This window comes from Chaetodon auriga, chromosome 13, assembly GCF_051107435.1.
Source record: "Chaetodon auriga isolate fChaAug3 chromosome 13, fChaAug3.hap1, whole genome shotgun sequence".
Classification (NCBI taxonomy): Eukaryota; Metazoa; Chordata; class Actinopteri; order Chaetodontiformes; family Chaetodontidae; genus Chaetodon; species Chaetodon auriga.
The window spans coordinates 6,647,112-6,662,972 of NC_135086.1; the positions used below are offsets into that span (position 1 = coordinate 6,647,112).

The 15,861-nt window shown below is 44.9% G+C and overlaps 1 protein-coding gene across 4 annotated transcripts in view; it reads right to left on the reverse strand.

Moving 5' to 3' along the window:
* The window catches only part of LOC143330182 (neuropilin-2-like), an 88,436-nt gene that overhangs the window by 32,099 nt on the left and 40,476 nt on the right, over positions 1–15,861 (reverse strand). For all 4 annotated transcript variants that reach the window (XM_076746493.1, XM_076746497.1, XM_076746496.1 and 1 more), the window contains exons 8-11: positions 9,051–9,195; positions 5,333–5,508; positions 4,461–4,634; positions 2,592–2,736 (exon numbers count right to left, since the gene is read on the reverse strand). In XM_076746493.1, coding sequence (XP_076602608.1) covers positions 2,592–2,736; positions 4,461–4,634; positions 5,333–5,508; positions 9,051–9,195 — 640 coding nt within the window. The remainder of the gene's footprint in view (positions 1–2,591; positions 2,737–4,460; positions 4,635–5,332; positions 5,509–9,050; positions 9,196–15,861) is intronic.

Here is a 15,861-nt window from a genome sequence, read left to right on the forward strand (position 1 = left end):
GGTCCACTAGAGTTGAACGTGTGTGTTTTTGCATGCTTGTGACTTATGTGTAAACAGCTGTGTTCAGTGGACTGAAGCTGATGCACTCTGTTGAATATTTTATCTCCCGTTACACTGGTGAGCACACGTGCACGCACATGTGCACGCACGCACGCACACACGCACACACAGAGTGAGAAGAGAAACAAAGTCTATGTTGTTTTCAGTCAGATGTGCTTTTCCGTTTTATTGTTTTCATTTATAGCACCAGCAAAACGAGTGTGACGGCATGACTGGTGAGATCATGTGTTTTTCAGCATTATTACCCTCACGTCACTTAGCGCGGAGACAATTAAAAACCAGGCGATGGCAAATTTAGCAAAATCAACTTGCTCTAAGCCTCTAAGATGCAGAATTATCATAGCGTGTGGCTGTGTGTGGTGTTTAGGATGGTAGCCGGAGCAGTTGTTGTGGTGCTCATGCAGAGTGGGAATGAACTGTTATCACGTCTAATGCACGGATTACATCCAGAAGGCAAACATCTGGCATGCAGACACAGGCTGCGAGAACAGCAGACAATCACTGGAACTGCGCAATAGCCAAGAGGTTGATCCGCACTGTGATCGTGGAGATGGTGGCTGCGGATACGGGCTGCGTGATGCCATCGCGGCGCAGTAAGGAACAGCGTGTACGGACAGAATCAAACACTGCCAATGCATTGACAAAGGAGACGTGTATCTCCATTAGAAAGAGGTCATTTGCTGCCACTCATGATATACAACACGCTCAAGGTTTCACCGTTACTGGGTTTTTACATCAGCGTGTTCAGATTTTACACTCCGCTCTCTACCAGTCGCCTGAAACTGAACATTAAGGATGCTGTTAATTGGTGAGTAGTTAAATTAGAGCCGAGTTTAGACAAACTTTTTCCTCTGAGTGCTTTATCTTTCTTGTATTATAACAGAAAATCCTCCACGTTATCTCAATGGCAATCGCAGCACTCTCGACTCGTACAAAGCAGAATCGTTCCCTGAGATAAACTGTTGATTTAAATCAGACCTTTTTATCGATGCTATATCTGTACTATGCCTGAATTTTATTTTTTAACATGGTAACCTGTTAAAACCTGTTAAAACAGAAGAGGATGCCCCCTCTCTCTCCATCATCACCAACCTCTTGGCTAGTCCTGACACATCTAGGATATATTGTTCCCTTTGGGCTCTCTCTAACTCTGTCTGTCTCTCACACACACAAACACACACACACACGCACACACAGAGTTCAGAGATAGAGAATTGTAGCAGTGGGCCATCGGCTGTAGCCAACAGCCCACTTCATGTCCACCGGGAGCAGGTATGTGTCATTTCCTGTTCTTGTCTTCACCTCTAACGTGTCACAACCTGACCAAAGCAGTAAGATCTGATGGCACACGAAGGAGGAAGAGGAGAGGAGAGGAGGTTGGACTACATCTGATGTCTTCATAACATAAGACAGGGTGAAGAAAAATATCATCACCAACTTTATTGAAGTCTATACTGCTGCCGAATTCATGAGGCACATTATTGCTCAAGTTAAGTAATAAATGTGGGAGATTTGTACAAAGACCTGCTTTATTATTGAAGTTATCGTGCAGCTGAGAATAATTTGCTGGCCACGGATAACAAGCTCCACACAACAGGAACGCATTGTGAGAAATGGTACTTACGCAGCTCAATGGAGAAACTTATAGACTAATGGTCTGCATTCACCGCTCTTTGCATTAAATCATCACTCTGTTTACACAAACCTTGAGTAGGAACGTATATCAAACCGAACATATTTAGAAAGTGAAGCCATTATTTTTTACAGAATAGATCAGGAGCTGACCATGAATAGTGAAATTCAGCAGACCATGCGCTGCACCTACTTCCAGCTACACACTAGCAACATGTTATTAAAATAATAGGCTGTGAAGACAACAACTACACAGCTGGCCACTATTAGTAAAAGTCCCATGACCTAGACATGTTAATCCCTGTCCAGACATGCTGCAATACCTCCTATAGAGCAGGATTAATAACTCTAACCACTATGCAGAATGCATGTTAAGTAAGAGTATGTACACACGCACTCCAGTACACTTACATACACAGAAATCAGAATGCATATACACAAAGAAAGCTCACACACATGTGAAATGCTCATGAAGCATGGACACAAACACACACTAATTACAGCTGTCCAAGAGATTAATGGTGTGATTTACACAGCGCATTTCAGTCACTGGTGTTATGTTTGTAATTAAGTTTATGGATCATGTAGTACACATGTGTATGCAGAGCTTTCATAATGATTAAGGTGATATATGTCTGATTTGATAAAGATCGGCCTTATCACATTTGGATAATTTGCCTAAATTGTATTTTTCTAATGCTGTGTGGTGTTTTATGTGTGGGTTATAAGCAAAGGAGGGCACTTCCTCTGTGAATTAGTGCGTTTATGTATTAAACTGTGTGCATTTGTATGTGATTGCACACATGTACATTCCTGCAGGCTCACAGCATACCGTGTGTGCGTTGCATGTGTACGATTCAGCCATCTGTTATCTTACGCGTGCACATGTGCGTTCTTACCGGGCAGGTCGCAGCCGAGGACCTCCATCCTCATGCCGATCCCAGCAGGCGACCACCTCTCCGGAAACACTCTGATGTACTGGGCCACTATCTCATCAAACCTCCGCACCTCTGGAGTATCGTAGTGGCTGTTTCCCTCGAAAATCTAAGAGCAGATGTTGATAGTGGTGTTATTGGTGTTTAGAGACTTTCCTGTTTTCATTTCTCAACGAGGAAAAATAAGGATGAAACATTTCCTCCCCAGTATAAAGGACGTGTTCCTGCCAATTTTGACATTCCTAAGATCAGCTTGTGCTCTCGACAGGAAAATATGCTCCACTGATGACAGCTGTTTTTTGACTGCACAGTAAGATCCTGCTGCATCCTCCCAGTGCTGATTCAAAGGAAAAAGTGCAACAAGTATCACTGCTTATGCTAGAGTTGGTCTTCAAAACGAAGCTGTGTCTAACAGGGTTGGGCAACTAGACGGATATATTGGCCATTGGCGACTGGCTGAGCACACTGCCAGCTGTTTTTTCTGGGTGATTTTTGTCATTTTATTGTACAAATTTATGGTCTGCCAGTGAGAGCCGCTGCAGCAAGCTGACCCGGTGGCACAAAGAGGCCAGCAGAGAGAGGCAGCGGGGAAAACAGCATGTAGAGCCAGAATGTGTGCACATACGAGGAATATGACTGTGGTTTAGACACTGCACTCAAAGTACTTGTGCCTTGTACCAACATGGTTCTGGTGGCCAGCAGGAAAATTTAAACATATCACCCAAATCTAGTGTCTGAGATTCAAAACGATGATTGATAAGCTTTGCTCCATGTTTGTTTGAGGTGCGTGACATCTGTCAGTGTGGGTGCACTGATGCATTGTTCTGTGGTGAAGGCAGAATTGAGGATGAGTATCCTGAAACAACGGAGGAAGACATTAAAAGCTGCAGAGGTAGTTTAATTTGTCATTTCAACACTCCACTGTTCACAATAGCAAAATGGTGAGCCTGTCTCTCCAAAGTCATATAACACTCCTAATCAGCATTGTTCCCAAGCACGGTATGACATGTGTCATGGAAATAACAACAAAGACCGTGTTTCCTCTGATTTTCATGTTTTTTTTTCTTCTTTTTTTCTGAGGTGGCTTGCAGCAGCCTCCGGCAAGATTTCTTACAAGCTGAACACTGACTAGACCGCACCATTCCTCTCAAAATGTGGGCTGAGAAAGTTGTAATATTGGTTTCATTAATTGAATTGTATCTTCTGTCTTCCCCATTTCTGGAATTAAATAATAATAATAAAAAAACATATGATGAATTTCCCAGGATGCTCGTTTAAAAAGACAGGCAGATGAGAGAGAACAGGATTTTAGCATCAGGAGGAAAGCCGGGCACTCAGTAGTACTATTAAAGTGTTTTAAGACAGAGTCTCAGAAAGGAGAACAGAGTTTAAAGTGCTCTGTCTCACAGTGCGTTAGACTGCCAGCAGTGCTGAGTGGTGATGCAGGAAAGACATTTTTAATTAACACCCATGAGAGACAAATAGAGGATGAGCGAACGAGAGGATGAGACAGAAAAAAACAGAGAGAGAGAGTACGGAGGACTTAGAGAGAGGAAGACAGTAGCAGGGAGAATGAGGAGTGAGGTGATTAAATTGAATTATTATCAGAGCTGAGGCTGTAATAAAAAGTTTTTTTTTTCCTGAAAATGACAAGACTGAGAGGGAGAGCAGAGGAAGAGAGAGATGGAGGGAGAGAGAGGGAGAGCGAAGAAGGATAGAGAGACAGACAGCTATAAATAAACTACAAATGAGGGAGAACTGACAGCGACAATCAGAGAGACTACATATGTGTGTGTGTGTGTGTGTGCGTGTGTGCGTGTTCCCCGCCTTTACCTTAGCAAACCCAGTCTTGCTGTCAGTGATGTAAGTCCAGTCTTTGCCGGTCAAGCTGTGCGCCAGTTTGTACTTCCTGACAAACGCCCTGTTCTCAGCGCTGGTGCTGCCCTCCAGCCCTCTTGCACCCTGGGTAATAATGCCGCGCACCATCTTGGGCACGCCGAGGTCCGCCTGTAAACACCATTCTTATTGTTAGCTCACTCTCTGCACCACAGAAGCCGATCACTTTCCAGATCCCCCGCCTATTGTGGGAAGTCTGACTTTTTCCGGGCCTCAGAGTCGAGTCTCAGCTTCCTTGCGTTTCATTTCGTGAAGCTGGCAAGTCTGCGGCTCAAAATGGTGTCCACTGTGCAAATGGCTTTGTTGTTTTGCACTTTGCTGGTTACATTTTAATCCCTGTATCATGTTGTTTCATTTTCTTAATCTTGCCTCCTCACTGTTTTGCCATAGGCTTTATTCCCAGCTTTCCTTAAAGGTGTAATATCTTCTGGTGCAGCTTTTGTTTCTCCCAGCCAATTCCAGCACCCATCAACACCATTTGCCCTGCGTGCATTCGCCAGTGATTTTGTTTAGTTCAACAGTTGTTGTCATTGCAGATTCTGTAATAAATGATGGTTATTGTTTTGCATTTGTTCTATTAGTCTTTGTTTTGGTGAGATAACACATTTCTGACACAATTCAGTCTCTAAATTTTATTACATTTTGTTCCTGTGGTGGAAAAGGAGGGCTGAAATACAAAAAGGCTCCAAGCAGCAACATTTAATCTCTGATGCAGGAAAATGAACCCCACCTGGGGCCCCTCAGCTCCAGCTCCAGTCTGTAATGCGCTGTAATGTAAAAACATCGCTCATCGGGGTGAGGTAACGTACCTGTAGCCACTCTTCTCCAGCTATGGGTTGTGTCGGGTTGGGAAACCAGCCTGACCGACTGGCCACCAGCCTGGCTGCCCCCATGGAGCCGTGGATGTCTCTCATGGAGGATGCAGAGATCTGGGAGTCTGGAAGCAGCCCAGACAGCATGCCTTGCAGCTCTGAGCAGGGCGCATCTGAACAGGAGACCAGAGTAAGAGTACGTCATGTCACTGCAGGGTGTCTTCTAAAGCATGAAACAAACTTTCTGATTGTTTTCTTAAGTTACAGGTGGAAACGGTGATTTTATAAAAAGCTTGCAAACAGGGAGCGTTGACGCCTTTAGTCCTGCAGTTCAAAGCAGAGCTTGAAAAATGCTCCTCTGCTCTCTCTTTTTGTTTCAAAGACCAGTACAGCATCCATGATTTGACAATCTGCTGCCAAAAAAAAACACTGTATTCATGAGCTGAAAACTAAACCCACAGGACAGACAATGAGAGACATGAACTGATGTGAAAAGGATACTGTGAATTGGTTATCTTTGCATTAAAAGGTTGATGCTGGAGCTTTATTGAATGAACCAACGTGACATGAAATTAGAGGCTGTCAGGAAGGTAGATATTCTTTGATGGAAAGTAAGTAACACAGTATGCAGCACATGTTATTAGTATCCTGTAAAGGCTTTGACTAAATGTGAGGAAACCAAACTAAGTCGCTGCTTTGCTAAACATCTTACAACTCAAAACTCTTAATGAATGAATGTGACTTTCGGGTCAGGAATAATTTGGCGTCATTGTTTGATGTAATCTTGGAGCAAAACTCTTGTGTGATTGTGACATGCATTGTTAAAACTACGACTGGTGTGCCGCACTCCGCTGCTTTCCATCAACCCGTTTCATTATTTTTCCTTCCTGCGGCTGCAAAGTTGATGCATAACTTTAACCAAGCTACCAAAGGGGATTCTTCATGGGGAATTGAGCCAGAGAACTCCCAAATGGAAGAACTAAATGAAAGCGTGTTGCAGATCAAAGGGATACTGTTTATTACACTGACAAATGTGCTTTAGTCTAACAAGCATCAGAATATGTAATTGCCATGAATAATGAAAAAAAAACAAAGGGAACAAAACAAAGTGACCATTTCTATTTGAAAATGGAGCAGGTGAAAAAGAGTGATGGGATAAAAGAGGAGATGAAAAGGGGAGAAAAAGAGGAAGGGTAGGATAAAAGGTGAGGAAGGGGAGGTAAAGGACAAGGAGGAGATAGAAAGATAGACAAAAGGTCAAACGGAAAGATGGACTGTGCACAGAGCGAGTGAATAGAAAGCGTGAGAAAGATAAAGGGAGGAAAGAAAGAGAGAGAGCGGATTGACAGCGAAGGGTGACGGTGATTGATGGTGACATTCTTCGGGTCCACATGGAGATGAATGTTTAATGCCGTGACGTCTGCAGCCGCGCCTCACTATGGTAAATAATGAATCAACAACAAACAACAACAGCTAAGCAATGCTAGATGAGCTCCCTCAAGCTCTACGTTAGGCACAAAAGCTGATTAGCCAGAAGAAAATTCTATTATTATACTGTTTATTCTATGATTCTTATTTTTGCATCCATCTTGTTAAGCAGCTGCACTCCAGCAGGGTTTTTTAATGCAGAGGTGCAGTGGGAGTCGATGAGAATATCATCTCTGGAGATCACAGTAGCGGAAAATAGATAGATATCACACACCAGCCTGAGAGCCCTTAAAGCTCACACACACATATATACATAGACACACACACACACACACCGAAAGCAATACATGCACCAACACGGAGAAGTGCAATAGTCAAGGTCTCACTTCCACACTTCCATGATGTTTAGCCCACACATGGGCTCCCACTGTGCTTTTCCTGATAACAGGGTCTTCCAAACGCTGTAAAGTACACCAGCGAGGCTCCACCAAGCCGTGCACGTGCACACACGCACGCCAACGCATACACAAGCCGGGCGAGAGGAAAAAAAAAAACTGATAAAGGTGCTAAAAATAAGTGATTGATAGATGCTGCAGGGCTAAAATAAAATGAGATTAAGGAAGGAGGGATGGAGGAATGAAGAGCTGAATGAGGCAGGGACAGGGAAGATTTAAGGGAAGGGACGGGGAGGAGAAAATGAGAGACAGTGAGAGGAAAGTGGGAATGGAAGCTGTCAGCAAAGGCAATAGAAGGACGGAGGAAAAAGTAGAGTGAGGAGGAAGAAAAAACAGAGCGACATTGAAGAGCGATAGGCGGAGAGTGAGAAAAAAGTAGAGAGCCAGAGAGACATAAAAGTGTGATTTAAGTTAATGACATGTCACTGACTGACTGCTTTATGTCCGCCTTTATAGGCCAGTGTAGGGCATTATCACTTTCCCCCTGGTGGTGTGTTCGGGTGTGTGCTTGTCAATATGTGTATGTGCAGGGAAAGTAAAAGAAGAGATACTGCAGAGCTATTAGCAGGTAATTTTTGGTTCTAAAGCTTTCTCTGCACGTTACGGACGTATCCCACCGAAGCTGAGGTTTGTTTTCTCTCCGCTCACATCCAAAGTTACAAACTCTCTCATCCTTCCCAACAAAAGGCTCAACCTGAGTCCGGAACCTGCAGAGATTTTGCATAAAAAGTCACTTTTCCTCAAGCCTGTGATGGATTGCAGACATTACAAGGCAGCAGAGACGGACAACACACGGGGAGACGTGGATGGTCAAAATACGCGTTGAGTTGGAGCTCACCGCCGAGAGCATGGTGAGAAAAGTCGGGTGATATATATCGCAATTTCAGGTGTTAAAATGGGGTGAAAAATAGGCAATTGGTAGACAAGAACACAGACAGATACCTTACATATACCACATCCCTGCCTCTCTATATCACACTCACACACCTACACACACACACAAGCAGTATCATATTGTTTTGGTGTGACTGTGATTTGTGTGGGTGCTGAAATAGCCCTCCTAGATAAGAGCATATCTGTCCCTCTCAATGGCCACTACGATGGCAGCAGAGAGAGGCCCTAACCTAATAATGATATGGTGGAGCTGGGAAACACACACACATACACACGCACACACGCACACTGAAATGGATTGAAACTCTCTTTTACCATTTCTGCAACGCACAGACAGACACACAAACACAGACAGTCTAATTAAGTTTTATCTATTTATAGTATTGAGCTGATTATGCTGGTTGAAATCGTGTTTGTTTGCCAGGGCTGCAGATGAAAGCTGAGAGCCTGTTACTCTCTGATGTTATCACCCACACATCACACTCTAGTATTATTCTATTACGACTGAGTGTGTTTTTTTTGTGTGTGTGTGTGTGTGTGTGTGTGTGTGTGTGTGTGTGTGTGAGTGAGTGAGTGGGAGACAGAGAGGGAGGATATGTATATGAAAGAGCGAGGGCAAGAGTGTGAGTGCACATGAGAGTGGGTGTGTTGTGTGCATGTGAACGAAAGAGAGACAGATGAGAGAAAGGAGGAGAGGGTATGAATAGAAACACTGGTGGACTGATGGGTGGATGGGTTCTTTTAAAGGAAATGTTTTCTACCAGAGTTATTTATGCAGCGGTGTGACCCAGCCTCTGACCCGGTGTAAAAGCCAGTATATCAGTGGTATAAAATTTGGCAAGACCACTACCGTGTTTTCACGAGAGGGAGTCCCATGAGGAGACGGGCCAGGAAAAGTCTGAGAAACTCTACAGAGGAAGACGCTGCATCTTTCTTACCCGTGATCTGACAGCCGTAGAGCTCGAACCGCAGCGCGATGCCGTTCTTCCACGTCTGAGGTCGGATTCGTACGAAACGGGCCAGAACGGGCTGCGGGATCCGATTGAGGACCACCTCAGTGGCATCGGCATTGGCATGGAAGACCTACACATAGAGGGAGAACGAGACAGGAGATACCATATCAATATCAATAATGACAATTAGTGATCTGAGGAGGGGTGACACGGCTGACCCAAACATAAACAGTCAACAGCTGTAACAGTCTAAATCAGTAAACAGGAAATAGACTTTTAAAAAAGGTATCAATGGCAACTATATGTATGGTTCACACTGTCCTGTTTTGAAAAACATCATTTATCATGAGGTCAAATTGCAACAGATAAATCTTCTATGTCCTTATAAAAGATTCCTCTGTGCACACACACACACACATGAAGACACACACACAGTGAACACACTGTTTCTGTTCATGAGGGAAGAAACGAGTGCACACGATTTGAGGGCATGCAGTGTGTCATAAATCAAAGTGCGCAAGTCTGTGGGAGAGCATCCTCTTCTCACGTCCTCTTGACTTAAGCACACACACACACACGCAAAGACACACACAGGAAGACATGATCTTTACTCCTTCATGCACAGAGAGCGAAGAAAAACAGGCTGTCACCCCTCAGCGCGCGCACACACACACACACAGTACACACACTGCCTTACAAAGTGCCCTCTGAGCTCCCACACTCCCACCGTGTGCACACGCAACACACACACACACACAAAATGATTTCCTCTGAAAACACACACAAATGCAGATAAAAAGGAAATTGAATGCAGGCGCACATGGCCAGAAGCACTCTTTTTGTCTCTTGACACCGAGACTTTACATCTCTGTCTCTCTGACAGAGTGTCATGTCTCTCTCTCTCTCCGTCTCCACAGGAAAACACAGCTGGGCTTCTGCTCTTCTCCTCTTCCTTTCCAACATCTCTATCTGTGCCCCCCCCCCCCCCCCCCATCCCTTCCTCACTGCCATGACGATACTCTGCTGTAAATTAAAAAAAATCTACGCCGTTGTTTCATTAGAGAACCTCAAAGGCTGTTTTCCCTCGCGCCTCTAACATGCTTTCTGTTATATTACATCAGTCCTGAAAACACAACATAGTGTGTTTATTACAGAGAGAAGTAAACCTCATTCAGCAGAGCCAAAGGCTTTGCAATTACTTGCTTGGGTACTCATTTATAGATGTTCGCTTTGTTTTAGGAATGTGTGTGCGTGCGTGTCTCTGCGTGTGTGTGTGTGTAAATTCACTATTTTCCTCCTGTTCCCAATCAATTAAACAGCAGGCTTCGTCAGGGGTGACAAAATATGGATGAAAGGGGTTTCTGACTCGGAGGAACAGTAGCAGCTACTGGGCCAGCTGGGAATTGAACTCGTGACCCACTGGGTGTAGATACAAAGGCAGACCCAGTGAACTCATGCCCTTACAGTGGCCTTAATACCAGAAGCTGTGACCAGTTAAATGATGGAAAAATGCCGAAAGGCCCCAAAAGACTTAATGGGATTGTGGTAGTGGACTGTAATTACAAGTGTGTGTGCGTGTGTGTGTGTGTGTGTGTAAAAGTGTAATTATGAAGTCTCACTCTAAGGAGTCGGGGGCTTGCGGGTGCTTTCTGATTTCCCTTGGTGCACACTGAAACATTTCCTCAGCAAATGTGCGCACACACTGGCACACTCACACACACTTAGTGAAGCATGTGCTTTCATGTACGTGGACACAACACTGTGCATAGCCTATGAGTCTTTATGTGTGTGTGTGTGTGTGTGTGTGTGTGTGTGTGTGTGAATGTCTAATATCGTGCGAGCTCTTTGAATTGGTAAATGTGTACTTGTGTATGTAGCGGGCGCTTCTGTATACATACTGCTCATGGACACGACTCTAGAGTTTTTTCCTCTTGTAGCAGCTTTGTTCAGGGTCACCAAACAGAGACGCAGCTCTGTTTCACTGTCACGACTGCTCTTTTACAATCCCCTCAGTAAACCGAAATCCCTTTAGCAGCAACTGAAAACATAAGAAAAATGCTGTCGATGTCAGAGCTCACCACCACGCACTGATTATCTTTACGAGGACTTTAAAAAGTTGTGTCTTAAATATTCTAAATCAATGCTAAGCTGACCCCGCTGTCAAAATTTTAATGTGTTTTTCTGCATTTTTATCTTCGGTTTTAAATTCCCTGCTTGGTCTTATCAACCCACGTTAGAGCGATCGTTCACAGCAAGTGCAATGTGTGGAACTTATTATTTGTTCAAGTAAACCTACCAAAGCTCAGGCTCAGGTTTGCCTACATTTGCAGAATATTGCTTGCTAATGATGCACTTCATAGCGTCCATCATAGTAAGAACATATTTTCTGTTATGATATATTCAGCAGAAGCTTCCCCTGCAGGTTGTGTATCTGCAGCATGAGCCCACACTGAGGAGGTGTAAGGGGATACGTAGCATCTCCAAGGTCTTAAACTAAATTCACAGTTAACAGTCTCTTTCTAAAAGGCTTCTGCAACAATCAGCTAATGGACTGCACCCGCAGCCCATCTCAGGTTATTGTGTGTGTGTGCGTGTGTGTGTGTGTGTGTGTGTGTGTGTGTGAGAGAGAGAGAGAGAGAGAGAGAGAGAGGAGGTGTAAAGTCAAGCATCCGTTCACCCAAGTGTTCCTGGTGTCAGCTTGCCTTGTCTCTTAACGCAGGTGGAAATATCAGCCCATTAACAAACCACCACAAAACACACACAGACAGACTCACACACACACACACACACACACACACACACACACACACACACAAACACAGAGAGGCCTAAACAAACAAACAGAAATGTTGTTTAACACCAACGCCACAAGAACAATTCCAAGCAAGAGAAATCTTCCCGATTCAAATGGTGCTTTCATCGCTCTGCGACAGTCAAAGGTGATAGACACGGACTGAATACCGTTTTCTCCTTCATTTACACACAGAGTCTCCGCTGAATAACAATTGCGTGCAGGGCAGAAGGACACATATTGTGTAGCTGCTTCTGGTTTGTAGTCAGAAGGCAGCGGCTAACCAAGTCGAACGTGTAACTACGAAAAGAAAGAGAGGAAAATCCCATGGGAAAGAAAAGAACAGGTGTGTGTGTCTGTGTGTGTGTGTGTGTGTGTGTGTGTGTGTGTGTGTGTGTGTGTGTGTCTCGTGTGCCTGCAGGGCCACAGTCAGCCAGCCAGCGAGGACCAGCGCAGACACATTGAATTATTCAAATGTCCGTGCTGCGTGTGTTTGGTGTGTATGTGTGTGGATAGAGTTATAAAATAGTAAAACACCTGCCCCCCCCATCTCCTCTAATTCCATCACACACACACACACAGACACACACACACACACACAAACACAGACTTCAGGGGGTAACCTGTCTCTGACAGCTGAATCTTGGTAGGTGTGACAGTTCAGTCCACAAATCTCACAAACCAAATGATGCATGGCACCCTCATCATATCCCCCTTTGTCCCTTTTCTCACAGATTTTCTTTCTTCATTTGTCACAAACTCTTTTCTCCCTCTCCCCTTTGACCTCACCCTCCCTCCTGCCTTTCCCTCACCTCGCCTCGCCCCTCCCTCTTCCGACTACGCCGTCGTTTTATTTAATTTCCCCTCTCCTGACATCCTTCCAGGCTGTGTTGCTGAGACCTCTGATCTATCCAGAGGGATTTGTGGTCAACACCCTTGTCTGCTATTCTCATTATTCCTCCTCTCCTCCGCGCCTCCGTTCATCCATCCATCCCTCTTTCCTTTGCTCCGTGGTTCCCCTGCGAACACTTCGTCCCCCCTCCTTCTGCCTCCTTCCTTCACTCACTTGCTCCCCTATGAACCTCGCTTTTCTCCCTCCGGTCTCCACCTCTCTTCCTCCCTCTGCACAGCTCAGTTTCTCCTCTCTCTATCAGTTTGACGCTTGGCCGGTTGATGATTTGCTTGCGTTTTCGACTTCCCAAAACTTTCCTCTCATCACGATCCCTCTCACTCCACCCACGTCCCCCTCCTCCATCCTCCCTCCCACAGATTAAGGTGGGAATAGGAGGTTTTGGTCTTGGCCGAGGTCCAGCGTTGTAATGGCCACAGACAGCTCTGCCTGCAGCAATTGGGGAGGGCTACGTAATGACATTTGTACCACGTTGATCTTAAGTGTACCTCTCGCAGCGAAAGGTCTCAGACTCCTCCAGACGAAGACTCAAACTGAGACAACATGATTTCTCAACCGGAGACCTCGGGTCACTGAAAATCGCTGCTTTTCTCTCGTCATGTGGGCAACCTCCCGTAACCAGGCCCGCGGCCAGTTTTCTGCACTGAATCACAGAATAGCTGAAGTTGTACTGATAGCGCCATTATTTTATTTTTCTGTTTCTGTATAATGCAAGTGCACATGAGCAGTCAAATGATCTGACACGACCTGATGATCAAGAGGGGATTTGAAACCTGGCTGCTGCACAACACAAGCAGGAACAGAGGAATGCAGAAACATTCACGGACACAAAGACGGAGAAAACAAAGAAAGCTCGAAACACGATTCCAGTAGAGAAACAGCACAGAGAACTGGTTCTGCAAAGATGATTTCCAATATAATCTTCTTCGCCCGGTGTTCCCCCCTGAGTCGTACACTTGACCCATCTGTCTGCCGCTTCCTCTGCTGCACGTCTTGAGTGAGTATCTGTCATTTGTGAGCCTGTCAGTACGATGTAGGAAGAAACGCTGTATGAATGCGACTTCTCTCTAAAACGGTTCTGCAAGCTAACACATATTCCATATGTGCCATCTGGTTCACAACAGGCCTTTAATGACATTATCAAATACATTACAGATCACACAAATCATCAGGATGCTGTGTGACAGTGGCGCCGCCCCTATGGGCTGACTCCCAGATGTTTCAAACCACAGTGTGTGAGTGTGTGCGCACGGTGGCTGCGTTATTAAGAGTTACTCATCTGAGACAAGTGCTACCATACAAGAAAGAGGCTGTAAACATACATCTGTCCACATGCATGTATGTTTCTGTGTGTGTCTTTGCTGTTTTGTGGATACGTCATTGTGTGTGTTCCCATGAGCACAGACCGTACGCTTTTCTTTTCCTTCTGTCCATGTGGCTCCCATTACTTTTTGTCCTCCTTTAATGCCTCCCGCTCATAAAACACTAATTCAATAATTCTTCCAGATTAACACACACCAAACCATCACTGTAGCCAAGCACAAAAAGTCATTTGTTCGAGCAGCATAAACTCGTCTGTCTAAACCATGATGACTTTCTCAGAAACATATGGGCGGATGGAGGACGAATGATGGAGTGTCGAGGGAGGCGAAAGGGGAGAGATGGAAAAGACTGGTCGGATAAGGTGAATGAAGATGTGAGGAGAGTGAGTGCGCAGACAAGGAGGGGGGAGGAGGAGGATGGATGAAGAGATTTTGGGAGAACTTGTGAAGAGGTGAGTGAATGAAAATGTCAAGCGAGAGATGAATGGATAAACGGACAGTTCAGAGCAAGTTCAGGTTCAAGTTAAGCAGAAAGTTGAACTGGTGGAAAAGCTACTTAATCTGGAAAAAAAACATAAATATTCTTTCTTTTAAAAACCATTGTTCATTCGGGGGCTTTCACTCACTTGCAGGAAGACCCTGATCCCATTCACACAGTTACACGTTCACACCTGGAAGCCGCTCAGTGCAACCACAGTCTGCTCCGAGCAGCTCCACTGGAGCAGCTGAGGCTAAGGGCCTTGCTCAAGGGCATTTATCCTGCGGGTCTGGGAGACAGAACCTGCAACCTTCTGGTCACAAGTTCGCTTCTCTAACCTTTATGTGGCTGAAAAAGAAGAAATATTACATGTTTACAACTGATCCTTGCATGAAATCCAAATCCAGGATCTGCTTTCAATTATAAAACAACTCTTCCTTGAATTATCCTGTGAATGCAGATGCAGCATTTTACACACCCAGACTATAAAACACTCTGCCAAAAGATCTTCTTGGCCATCGCTGCTGAGTTATTTATGTGTATCTAACATAAAACACACACTCTCACTTACAAACCAAAAGCTGGCTGATGGGATGGCGAGGCCGATGCGTGCCGCCCGCCTGAGGTGTGTCAGCTGAGTACAGACATCAGGCTCCAGGATGCTGCCACTATCGTTTCATCATCAGACGAATGACCGTCCCTCTCTCCGTCTCTCTTCATCTCTCTCTGCTCTAACTTCACTCTGCTTCCTCCTTCATGATTGATACACAGTGGTGGATCAAATGAAACGACAGATGACCCGGAGCTGAACCGTCAGATTACTGTGCAGACTGACTCACCAGGGGGGCGAGTGGCTCTAAAGACCCTTACCAGTTGGTTTGAGGTTATGCATGTGTTGGAGGACAAGGGAGGGATATTCTACCAGAAGCTGCTGCTGATTTATTCTAAACCCCTCCTCCTCAAAGACACACACACACATTCATATGCACATGCACGCACACACACCCCTCTGCGTCTCCCTAGGCGCTGAGCTCTGAAGCAGCTTTCCAGGGTTATGGGGGAATCAAGTGGGATTATGGGTGGTGACACCAACAACTAACCCCAAAACATCATCATTAATCCGTTTTGCATATTGGATTTTTGTTGTTTCATAGCCCGGCGTCAGTGGAATATAGCTATTTGACTGAAAACACTGACTGAATGGTGAACTGGCTGCACAACTTAAATAACCAAAATGATCATTTTTCCTTTCAACTTCAAAAAAAGCTGCAAACCTGATTAAAAAAACTTGCTTT